General features: G+C 41.6%; 2 protein-coding genes across 2 annotated transcripts in view; one reads left to right on the forward strand and one right to left on the reverse strand.

Annotated features, from left to right (window-relative positions):
* PARG (poly(ADP-ribose) glycohydrolase) overlaps positions 1-8,174 on the reverse strand; it is a 129,208-nt gene extending 121,034 nt beyond the window's left edge. Inside the window, 2 exon segments of the mRNA XM_032312679.1 lie at positions 332-398; positions 7,672-8,174. Coding sequence (XP_032168570.1) covers positions 332-398; positions 7,672-7,891 — 287 coding nt within the window. The 5' untranslated portion in view covers positions 7,892-8,174.
* A 37-nt stretch (positions 8,175-8,211) lies between these two features.
* The window catches only part of TIMM23B (translocase of inner mitochondrial membrane 23 homolog B), a 31,550-nt gene continuing 27,200 nt past the window's right edge, over positions 8,212-12,561 (forward strand). The window contains exons 1-2 of the mRNA XM_032312686.1: positions 8,212-8,474; positions 10,796-10,854. Coding sequence (XP_032168577.1) covers positions 8,369-8,474; positions 10,796-10,854 — 165 coding nt within the window. The 5' untranslated portion in view covers positions 8,212-8,368. The remainder of the gene's footprint in view (positions 8,475-10,795; positions 10,855-12,561) is intronic.

The following is a 12,561-nucleotide window of genomic DNA, read 5'->3' on the forward strand; positions in this document are numbered from 1 at the left end:
AATTCTTGGTTCTATATGCTAACCACTACTGTTCTCTGTTTATACCTTTCTGTTCTATTTATCACACTATGTAATAATCATGTGTTTTTGCAACTGCCACCAGTGTACTGTATCTTAAACACACAGACTACACTCCTTTTTCATCTCTGTATGTCAAGTATATAGGATAGACCCTAGCACATTAAGGACTCTAAAAATTAGTATTTGTAAGTGAAAAAGTAAATAAACAAACAGATAAAAAATTGGGAAAGCAAGGAGAAAGTGACATGAACCAAGATAAAACATTCATATATCATGTCACATATTCTTCTATATAGGCATGTTTCTATACCTTTCTGATTCAGTTGTCTTGTTTCCTTTAGTGTCCATCCAACTGGTAATAGTCTTTTGTTTGAAAACTGTAAAAAAAAGAAAAGACACACACCAAAAAGATAAAATACCTATGGCACCATTTATACATGTAAGGCACTGTGCTAGGTTCTGTGATTTAAACAGAGATTAATCATTCCTTCCACACTCAAGCAATGGGAGATAAGACAGAAATATAAATATAAATGCATTTGGCTTTGAGCAGAAAGGCTTATGAAAGAGCTGGGATGGCCTAATGAATGAGAGTACAGGCTCTGAAATCAAATCACCTGGATTCAAATCCTAGTACTCCCATTGGATTCCTTATGTGTCTTTGTGAGGGATCATTTTTCTGTCTTTCAGATTTTTCATTTGTAAAATTGCAAATTAATAGTATTTCCCCTGGACTTATTATGAGGTTTAAATTAAATAGCACATGCAAGGTGTTAAGTTTAAGGCACAATCTGGTACATGCTCAGTAAATGTTGGTTCTTAACTACCTTTAGTATTAAAAGAGATCCTGATAAAGAATTAAAGTGCACTTCTGGTGGCTTCTGGCCACCAAAGAAACTACTTTAGGGAACTGGAGTAAATGGGACAATTTGATAAGTAGGGCTTGAATTGTTCCTTGAAGAATAAACGTATACCCGCATAAAGGGAAAATCATAAGCAAAGGCACCAATGCCAGGGAAATATAAAGAACTTAAAAAGAAAGCAACAGAAAATATGACTGGAAAGTCAACTAGGACCATATCAGAGAGGTTCCTAAATGACCCACAAAAACAGATACAAATGGGGGCACCTGGGTAGCCCAGATTGGTTAACTGTCGGCCTTCAACTTCGGTCCTGACCCAGGGTCCTGCCAGCCTCCCTGCTCAGCAGGGAGCCTGCTTCTCCCTCTACTGTTCCCCCTGCTCGTGCTCTTTCACCCTCTCTGTCAAATAAATAAATAAAATCCTTTATTTTAAAAAAAAAAAAAAGCATATACTCAGAGCTATAATTTCGAAACTCAAATCTCGGAGGTGCCCAGTCATGCACGATACATATCCTTGAGGGCAAATCTAAAGGGGCCAGAAGGAAGAGCCTATTGGTAGAAATGAAGCTATTGGTCTAGGTCAGTAGCTCCCAAACCTTCTGAATCATCAGGGACTGGTAATTAATGGATCCTGCGACCAGGCCCCAGACCTACTGAATCACTCTTTGTATGATGATGGAGTCAGGAGGGAAGCTGGACTCTGTATTTTTTTTCAAAAAGTGACTCTGATGATCATTAGCTAGGTTGGAGAACTAATGGCGAAGAACCAAAACTAGTCATTGTGAGAAGAGAGAATAAAAGTTGAGAAATGAATCATCACAGATTTCACAATGATTTAAGTTAAAAGTGATACTAAGCTTTAAGTCTTATAGACTTGAAAGATGGTTACAGCATTAAGTTAAAATGTAGACTATAGGGCGCCTGGGTGGCTCAGTGGGTTAAGCCGCTGCCTTCGGCTCAGGTCATGATCTCAGGGTCCTGGGGTCGAGTCCCGTGTCGGGCTCTCTGCTCAGCGGGGAGCCTGCTTCCCTCTCTCTCTCTCTGCCTGCCTCTCCATCTACTTGTGATTTCTCTCTGTCAAATAAATAAATAAAATCTTTTAAAAAAAAAATGTAGACTATAAGACAACTGGAGGGACACCTGGGTGGCTCAGTCAGTTGAGCATTTGCCTTTGGCTCAGGTCATGATCCCAGGGTCCTGGGATCAAGCCTCATGTGGGGCTCCCTGCTCAGCAGGAAGTCTGCTTCTCCAGGACTCCTGGGTGGCTCAATCAATTTAAGCGTCTGCTTTTGGCTCAGGTCATGATCCCAAGGTCCTGCGATGGAGTCCTGCTCCTTGCTCAGTGGGGAGCTTTGCTTCTCCCTCTGCCTGCTGTCCCCCTGCCCCCTGCTTGTGCACTCTCTCTGACAAATAAATAAATAAAATCTTAAAAAAAAGGGGGGGAGGGGCTTTGCTACTCTTCCCTGTAAGGCGTGCAGTCTATATCCCTGCCCCTTTAATTTAAAAAAAGAAAAAAAAAAGACAACTGGATTTTGGGGAAAATATGATTACATCAATTGTGAACATACTAAAATTGAGATGCCAGAAATAAACAGATAGAAATGACCAGCAGACAATAGCAAAGTAGAATTTATGGCTCAGTAGAGGAAGATACAACATAAATAAATGCAAACCACAATTTACATAAGCATTAAAAATAAGCATGCTTTCAAAATTAACTGCATTGCCTATGGATTAAATGTATATAATACCTTAGTATAAGAAAATATAAGATGATAAATATTCTCAACTATTCCCCAAACTGCAATGTAAGAATCTGAGCCCCTTAAGACACAGACTCATTCTTATTTGCTTATGTCTCTCCTCAAACACTATAACATGAGCATAACAAGTCTCATAACAGATGCTGTCCCAAACACATGAAAATCAACAGCTTTATCACTGTATTTGAGTGCCATATAATTCATTCCTTACATGCCTTAAAAAAATACTAACATTCCAACCAGTAAAAATCTTTGATTAGCATTTTAAAAATAGTTTCTATCACAACAAAGTAATTATATTCGATTTTCTTATTAAACACCACATTTCCGTGATTTTACTAAGTTAGTACTTCTACAGAAAATCAGGCTTCAGAGAAAAAAACTAGCTTCAATCAGAAAAGGATGAACCACTTGATTCCAAGACTACTTCTGTAGTTTCATCTTTCTCCATCCATTTAATTTCATTACATCAAACACAAGTGTAGAAAATCCTCAAATTACAAACTAGCAAGGAGCCAAAAATTCACGTTTTGAGCCAGTGTGGAGTTTAAAACACCTTTCTCCATAAATATAAGGATTAAATGGTATGCCCAGCACTATGAGGGCAAGTCTACAGAATTGAAAGACTGCATCCAACATTATTTCATAAAAAACTATGAAGTGTTTTCCTACAGCTCTGACACTGAGAATGTGCCCTCTCTTCAGCTTCAAGTTTCCTACTATAATTCCTGAAGCCTGTGAAAAGGATAAAGGAGGAGCAGGAGCTGCGGAACCAGTATTTCCTGATAATAAGATACTCCTCAGTCCTTCTGAGAGTCCTACTTCTTTCCATTGCCACTACTTCTGGCTTTCAAAGGTTTCTTTTGCAACATGCCACAGGACTGCTTCAGAATTTTACCCCTTAATTCCTGAATTGAGGATAAAATTATGCTTTCCACATTATCTGGTAATTTCTGTCTTTTTACTAGGAATAATCACAGCAAACAAAAAGGAGAGCAGTGGTAGGTGATGAAAAAGATACAAGATCTGGAGTCAAACAAGATCTTGGACTGAGATCCTTGCTCAGTCACTTACTAGTACTTCACTTCTTTGAGCTTCTAGTATTTCCTCAACTATAATACGGGGTTAGCAGTAAATATCTACCTAAAGGTTTATGTAGATTAATGAGAGAAAATAATAAGTGTCTAGTCTCACAAAGCAGAAATTCAACAAATGTCTTCTCTTGCAACACTCCCACCCAATCTCTTTTTCAATGAAATCAGCAGTTCTCCAACTCTATTCTAATTTCACACCATTTACACTTAATCTCCTTAGTAACATCACTCAGTAACCAGTGTATTTCAAAGTTCACTGAGCAAATCAATTACTTCCTGCCACCAACACAGGCGGAAGACACAACAGCTTTGAAACTAACCTGCATTTCAAAGGAACAACCCACCTCCACAAAAAGTCCCCTTCTTCCAGTAGGAGCAGGATAAAGTATGAGAAGGACAGGTATGGTGAGACCAAAGTAATGGACAGTGGAGTTTTGAGATGAGGAAAGAGGTCAGAAGATGCTTTTGACAGCACTAAGGCTGAAGGAAAGACATGGAGAAAGGGGGACAAGCTGGGTCCAGTTACTTGCCCCCTCACCAACTGCTACCACCATCGCCCCCACTGATCTACACTTAGACCATGCCTGGAGCAGGGAGACAAACTCCAGGTAGCTATAAAAGGCAGAAAAGAGTAGCACTGAGTTCTGCCTATATGCAGATCTGCAGATTTCAACTAATATAATATGCCCAGGGAGGTAAATAATACCATATTTAAAGATGTTGAATGAATATCCATTTCCTTTTCTCACCTATTCTCCTAAGAAAATTATATACTAAAATTTTTAATACCAAGTTCCTAAAAGAATTTCAAATTTGAAACAACAGTTTTTGTTTGGACTTTGCACATTTTGTTAATTTGTGTCCTGTGCCCAGTATACAAAAATATTTACACATATGAAGTACAGCCCAAGTATTAACTTGGTTCCTCTTCTGCAGAAATCTGCAGAAAATAAGATCCAACCATGAGGACTGACTGCCCTCCTCCAGTAGCAACGAACTCTTCCACCTTTATATGCAAATAAAGTTAATGGGTCTACAAATTAGCTTCTCGCAGAAGTCAGATACTGTACTTGGAGGTCACTCTCATTCGCCCCTCTCTTCCACTCTCCTTCACTAAGTTCTCTGAAATCTACAGCCTAAATCTTTTTTTTTTTTTTTTTAAAGATTTTATTTATTTATTTGACAGAGAGAGATCACAAGTAGGCAGAGAGGCAGGCAGGCAGAGAGAGAGGAGGAAGCAGGCTCCCCGCCGAGCAGAGAGCCTGACGTGGGACTCGATCCCAGGACCCTGAGATCATGACCTGAGCCGAAGGCAGCGGCTTAACCCACTGAGCCACCCAGGCACCCTACAGCCTAAATCTTAAATCCATTCCTTCCTCTCCATCTTCAAAACAGCACCAATAACAAAAGAATAGGTACTTTTTGGACAACTGCATTTACTTCCTGCAACTGATCTCCTTGTCTAGTCTTGGCTATCTCTATACCAGTGTTAACATAAAGGACTAACTTTTTAAAAAAGTCTTTATTTAAATTCTAGTTAGTTAAACATATAGTGTAATATTGGCTTCAGGAGTAGAATTTCGTGATTTATCACTTACATATAACACCCAGTGCTCATCCCAACAAGTGCCCTCCTTAATACTCAACACCCATTTAGACCATTCCCCACCCAGCTCCCCTCCAACAACCCTCAGTTTGTTCTCTGAGAGTCTTCTGGGACGCCTGGGTGGCTCCGTCCGTTATGCGTCTGCCTTCCACTCAGGTCATGATCCCAGATTGCCGGGACTGAGCCCCATGTCTGGCTCCCTGATCAGGGGGGAGTTTGCCTCTCCCTCTCCCTCAGCACCCACAATCCCTGCTCATGCTCTCAAATAAACAGATAAAATCTTTTCAAAAAGTCTCTTATGATTTGCCTCCCCCGCCTTTTTTACTCCTTACCCTTTAGGTTCATGTTTTGTTTCTTCCACTTATGAGTGGAATCATATGGCATTTGTCTTTCTCTTATAATACACTCTAGCTCCATCTGACAGCATTGCAAAAGAAAAGATTTCATTCTTTCTGATGGCTGAGTAATATTTAAAGGACTAACTTTTTATAGTGAAATACAAACAACGTGAGAATGCGCCCTACATAATAGGCATTATTTCACGAAACATGTTTGTAATAAATATGGCATATTTACCCAGTTCAAAGATTTCTAACTCTGTGTAGTGGCTGAATTTATACAGTGGACTATAGGTAGAGAAGTCCAAAGGCCACTAAACCATCTTTTCCAAAATATTAACCAAATGTTATCTCTCTCTTTAAAAGCTTTCAGTGGCTTCCTACTAACTAGAGAATAAAGTCCAAATTCCTTGAAATGGCACTAGAATTTGTCCATAGTAAGTTCTGTCCTTCTTCCTGGCCTTAAGTCCTGTCACTCCTGTCATTTTATGCTCCAGTCCTACCACCTTTGCACATACCATTCCCTCTGCGTATTTCTTTCTCTCCTTGATCTATACAGCAAATCCTGCTCATCCTTCAATTTATAGTTGAGATCTACTCCCCACTGCCACTAAGTCCTGAGAGAACTAAGTTTATACCAGTCACCCAAAGACGGACCTCTGGCTAGCCTTCTACACTGTTGACAACTGCATCCTTTTTGAAATGTTCTTTCCTGCATGACACAACAAAAGTCAGGCTTTCACTCTACTCTTCTGGCTGCTTCTCTTCAGTCTACTCTTAAATGATGGTGTTCCTAAAGTTTCTTTCCTAGGTCACCTTTATTTTCTCTATATGCTTTATATGATCGAATCTATGTCCAAAGCATCAATTATCACGTTTATGCCAAGAATCCCCAAATCTTTATTTCCAGCACAGATTAAGAGGTACAAACCCACAGATCCCATTCTCTGATTCCATTCACTTCTCTCCCTCTCTACTGTACACAACCAAGTATAAACCATCATTATCTCCCACCTAGACTAACTCCTTTAGTCTTGGGCCTGTACTACTTCTCTCTTTCAATCCATTCTTCATTTTCTACACACCAGCCAGAGACCTTTAAAAAAAAAAAAAGATGTGGGTGCATGCACATACTTAGTTGCTTCCCTACTGAAAACGCATTAAAAGCTTCTCACTGCCCTTAGAGGTAAAGTTCAAAACCCTCAGGACTGCCTATTATTTCCCAGTATGATCTGATCCTTTCCTACCTCGCTGCAGCCCCATCTCTCTCTACTCTCTTCTGTTGACGGTATGCACCAGTTGAACTTCAGGAACATTTCCTTACTTCCTCTTTTCTAGCTAACTCTTCATTCTTTTTTAGCCCTCAGAATAGGCACCTCATCTTCTGGGAGATTATCTCTGATCCCACAGAGTGGATTAAGATTCCTGACTCCTACCATAACGATGTATGTCTCTCACCTGTCAGACTGTGGACTTTGTAATTGTTTATCTCTCCTGATAGATTTTAGGATCTGAAGACAGTGCCCAAGTTACACTTGTTTAATCCTGTATTCCAGAAACAAGCGCAATGCCAGCTAATATTAACAGTTCTGCACCACCACCACCCCATATAAAATCTGAACCAAAAGAAGTTGTGACCTTCTTTGTACCTTTTTTCCATCTAAAGGCTGGAGCTTCACATACACAATTAGACTTTCTTAACAACTAATGCAATTTCTCAGTCAAACCCGAGAAAGCAAACAGGTGGAGTCTACTGCCATTTTCCCCCCTGAGAGTGACTGCTCACCAGGGTTTCTCACACCACCAATCCCAAAGGAGAAAATTCAGCCACATTCCCCTACTAGCGACCTCATTGGCTCAACAAGAGGGCCTCAGAGTGGTGTACACAAGACACCAGAAAGGGGTGACTGGAGTCCCTGGGTCCCCAGACAGAGACCGAAAGGTTCGGGCCAAAGCGAAGGACAAAGATCTTTATTTCCCCACGTACCAAGCGAGGTGGAGCTGCCTCTGTGCGGTACCGCCCGCCCCGGGACGCAGCCTGACGAGGACGGTGGGACCCTGAACTGCACGGGAGCGTCCTTGGAATCGAGGACGCGCCTCTGCCTGCTGGGGAAGCTCCGGGCGTCCGAGGCGGCCGGCGGAGAAGTTGCAGCGGCGCCCCAGCGGGGTCGCTTGGTGCAGGGCTCACAGCCGGGGCCCGCACTCATGCTTGGGACCCGCAGCGCAGAGTCCCCGGGCCGGCCCGGGCGGAGAGCCTCATTCACTAACCCTGAGAGGGACCGAATGCGCCTCCTCCTCGGCGCCTCCCGGCACCATTCCCTCTTTGCCGCTGCCTCTCTCTGCAGTTGCTGCTCCGCCGGCCTCCCGAGCCAAGCCCTAGCCAGTCGCCTGCCTTCCCTCTTCCACAGGCACCCCCACCTGCCTCAGAATGCGCCGCTTTGATTCTGGCTTGGTTCACTTTCCCACCACCGGAAGGTTGCCGTCAGGCGCTTCCGTTTTCCGGGACGTATAATGTCGCAAAACGGAAGTATAAGGATTAGCGGGTACCGGCTCCCGGAAGGTCACCGTGTGAAGGAGGCGGTGGGTACGCGGGTCTCCCCGCTGTTTCTGGGGAGCAACGGCAAAACAGACGAACCTGGCCTGAGGCGGCGGTGAGAAGCAGACGAGCAGTTTGCTGCGACACCATGGAGAGCGGCGGGGGAAGCGGGAACAAAACCACAGGGGGGTTGGCCGGCTTTTTTGGAGCGGGCGGGGCAGGTTACTCGCACGCGGATTTGGCCGGCGTCCCGCGTAAGTATCAGGCCTACCTTGTGAACATTTCTCAGTGGTTCTTGGCGACCCCGCCAGACATACAGTGTGTTTACTGTGGGTTTTTTTTCGGCTGGCTTTTACAATCTTCAGTACCAGTGATGGGGTTAGGGTGTTTGCGCTGCCGCTCGAGTTTTTGGAGCCATGGATCCCCGAGAAGTTCTGTTCGGGTGACGTGGACGCGGGATGCTGCGTGTTTTCTTCCCTTTATAGACGAGTGTGGTGCCTTATCTTTCCTACCACACATTTCTTGTGCTTTGAGCTGTGTGTTTGACTCTAGATTAAGAGAAGAGCCTACCTCTGCAAGTAAATACATTCCAAATAGGCTATAAATAACTTTTAAGCTCTAAGTCAGTGTTTCGAAACTGCGATATAGCCTTCAGGGCAGAACATTTAATATTGAATGTAGGCAAGAAAGAAATCTGAGTCGGGCCGGGGGAGGAGCCAAGAAGTGAACTGCACTTTATAGGCCATTTATGGACTTGAAAAAAGAAGCCAGGTAAGAATTTTAGGAAACGAAATACGCAAGGCCAAAAGTGCAGAAATATGAATACTACCTGTCTGTGCCCTCTCAATCCTGTGAATGTCGTCCAGATGTTTGGGACTTTGTGGGTATTCAGCTGGATGAATATAACTTGTTCTACTTCTCCAGGTCTTCTTTGGTCAAGAGCAAAAGAGTCCTAGTGTCACTTACGTCAAAACTGAATCTGGAACACATTTTACATATAATAACCCTTCCGAGGTCTGAGTTTTGGAGCACAAAGGGCACTGCCTTAATAAGACAAAGCATTGTTACACTAATTTGATTTACACAAGACACCAGAAAGGGGTGACTGGAGTCCCTGGGTCCCCAGGGTTTGAAGGTAAATTGAGAAGGTCGAGGGTGACCACCATTCACTGAACACCTGGAATGGGCCAACGACTTTTCTGGGTGCAGGACTACCAGTGGTCAAAAGAGATGATTGCTGCTTTCATGGAGTTTACATCCTAGTGTGCCAAGTAACACAAACACATTTCAGTTAATAAGTGTATGTAAAGGCATCAAAACAGGATCGGGGATGGGAGCAGGTCATTGTTTTAGAATAAATAGGTCAGGGAAAGCAACCAGAGGGTGTTTACATTTGACCTGTGACTTGAATACAGTACAAATGTGGGGGCGCATAGGCACATGGAGGTACACAAGGGAAAATGATTAGTCCAAGTGCCCTGGGATGAGGGGGGACAGACCTGACATGTTTAAAGAACATCTGATGGGCCAGTGTGTCTACAAAGTTGAGAGCGAGTTGGAGCAGTAGGAGATAATGAGATCAGGAGAGCAAGTAATGCCACTAATGCATTGTTTTATAAGCCATGGTAAGGAGTTTGGATTTGATTAAAATTGTGAATGGAAGCCATTAAGGCTGATTTCCTTTTCCTTAAAAAAAGTCACTTGAGTTACTATATAGGAAGTGAATTGAAGGGACTAGAGCAGATTAAGGAGTTCATTTAGGTAGGAGATTATTACTGTAGTCTAGGTGAGATGTAATGGTTGGACTAAGATGGTAGCAGTAAGGATGGTGGTAAGTAATAGTTCAAGATGAATATTGAATATAGAATTAATAGGACTTTCAGTTGATGAAAGGACTGGAGTCCTGGGTATTTCTTAGATTTGTGAACATCCAAAGGATTCAAGGATTAAATTCAGAATATGAGAAAGTTGATATTCCTTGATAGATTTTTTTCCCATTGTCAAAGTTAGTGGGATTCAAGTCTGGCTCTCTGAGAGTTTCCATTTTCTTTTGTCCTGACTCCCATTCCTGTGGTGATGACCCAAGAATGTTCTACACTGCCACAGCAACTCACCTTTGTCAGCAACTGTCAATACTAAGATTTGAAGGAATGGCCTTAAAATATTTATATATAACTCATAACCCAAGCACTGGTTTTCCCATGAAATTCACTTGTCTATTGTCAGTCTTATTTTGCAATTTGTATGGATGTCTAGCATCCTTGTAGTAAAGTAGAGGAAATTAGCTTTATAATTGACTTCGGCTATGCTTCCTGCTACTTTGATTATTTGATCCACGTTATTGCCAATATCTTCTTGGTATGAGAGCCTGAGCCACTAGTGCAGGACTTGGTTTGAAATTCAGGACCTCAGGAGGAGACAGCCACAAACTGCCAGACAGGATAAGGAGAAAAGGAGAAAATTTCATATTCAGTAAGCCTGTATATCAAAATTGAAAAACACCCGGAACAGCGTAATTAACACTGAATGAAATAACTTTTTAAAATTTCATTGCAATGTGATGTTTTCTCTCTAGTGACTGGTATGAATCCTCTGTCTCCGTATTTAAATGTGGATCCACGATATCTCGTTCAGGTAAAATTAAGACTAGTCCTTTTATGAATTTATTAGTTTGGTGATTTATCTTACTGCTTTAAAAAAAAAAATCCAGGTTCTTATGCTAACTAGATCTGTGATACATATTTCTGGGGGCACCAACTCCTTTTTCTTTTCTTTTCTTTTTCTTTTTCTTTTCTCAGAAACTCCAGGATTTGACTTTTATCTCTCTGTTACTAATTAACTAATTCCCTTTAAAGGGTTTCTGGGGTTTGAGGTGTTTTGGGTTTTTTTCCCCTTTCCCATTTTTTTTTTTTTTAAGATTTTATTTATTTGTCAGAGAGAGAGCGAGCGAGAGCGAGCACAGGCAGACAGAGTGGAAGGCAGAATCAGAGGGAGAAGCAGGCTCCCTGCGGAGCAAGGATCCCGATGTGGGACTCGATCCCAGGACGCTGGGGTCATGACCTGAGCCGAAGGCAGTTGCTTAACCAACTGAGCCAGCTAGGCATCCCCCCCTTTCCCATTTAAATTGTGAAATGTACTAACATTAAATTTACTATCTTACCCATTTTTAAGTGTACTGTCAAGTAGTATTAACTATGTTTATAATATTGTGCAACAATTACCACCTGCCATATCTGTAACTCTTTTCATCCTGTAAAACAAACTATACCCATTGAAAAATAACTTCATTCCACCCACCTATCCCATGGCAACCACTGTTTTGCTTTTTGTTTCTGGTTTTGATACTCTTAAGTACCTCAAATAAGTAGAATTATAGTATCTGTCTTTTTGTGATTGGCTTATTTCATTTAACATAATATTCTCAAGTTTCACTTATGCTATAGCATGTGTCAGAATTTCCTTCCTTTTAGGCTGACTAATATTTAATTGAATAATATTCCATTCTGCTTTTCCATCTGTCCCTGGACGCTTGGATTGCTTTCATATTTTAGCTATTGGGGGTAGTGTTGCTCTGGACATTAGTGTACAAATGTCTCTTCCTGAACCTTTTTTTAATTTCAGTTATATATTCAGAAGTGAAATTACTGGATCTTAATGGAAATTTTATTATTATTTATCTGAGGAATGCCATACTGTGTTCTGTAGCACTATACCATTTTACATTCCCAAGAACTGCACAAGGTTTGCAATTTCTCTACATCCTCACCAACAGTTGTTATTTTCTGCAGTTTTTTGATTTAGCTATTCTAATGAGTATGAGGTGGTGCTCCTTGTAGTTTTGAGTTACATGACCCTAATGATTAGTGATATTGAACACGTTTTCATAATGATTTTTGCCCATTTTATGCCCATTGCCATACCTTTGGAGAAATGCTTATTTTTGAATTGAGTCTTTATTTTTTGTTGAATTTAAGTTCTCTATATATTCTGAATATTAACCCCTGAACAGGTAACATGATTTGCAAATATTTTCTCACATCCTGTGGGTTGCCTTTTTACTATGCTGATTACTATCTTTTGAGTCACAGTATTTTTAAATTTTCACAAAGGCCAGTTCTTATTTTTCTTTTTTAAGATTTTATTTTTTCATTTGACAGAGGGAGAGAGATCACAAGTAGGCAGAGAGAGGAGGGGAAGCAGGCTTCCCACCGAGCAGAGAGCCCAATGTGGGGCTCATTTCCAGGACCCTGAGATTGTGACCTGAGCCAAAGGCAGAGGCTTTACCCACTGAGCCACCTAGGAGCCCCCTATTTTTCTTTTTGTTGTTGTTGTTGCCTGGGC

This window comes from Mustela erminea, chromosome 14, assembly GCF_009829155.1.
Source record: "Mustela erminea isolate mMusErm1 chromosome 14, mMusErm1.Pri, whole genome shotgun sequence".
NCBI lineage: Eukaryota > Metazoa > Chordata > Mammalia > Carnivora > Mustelidae > Mustela > Mustela erminea.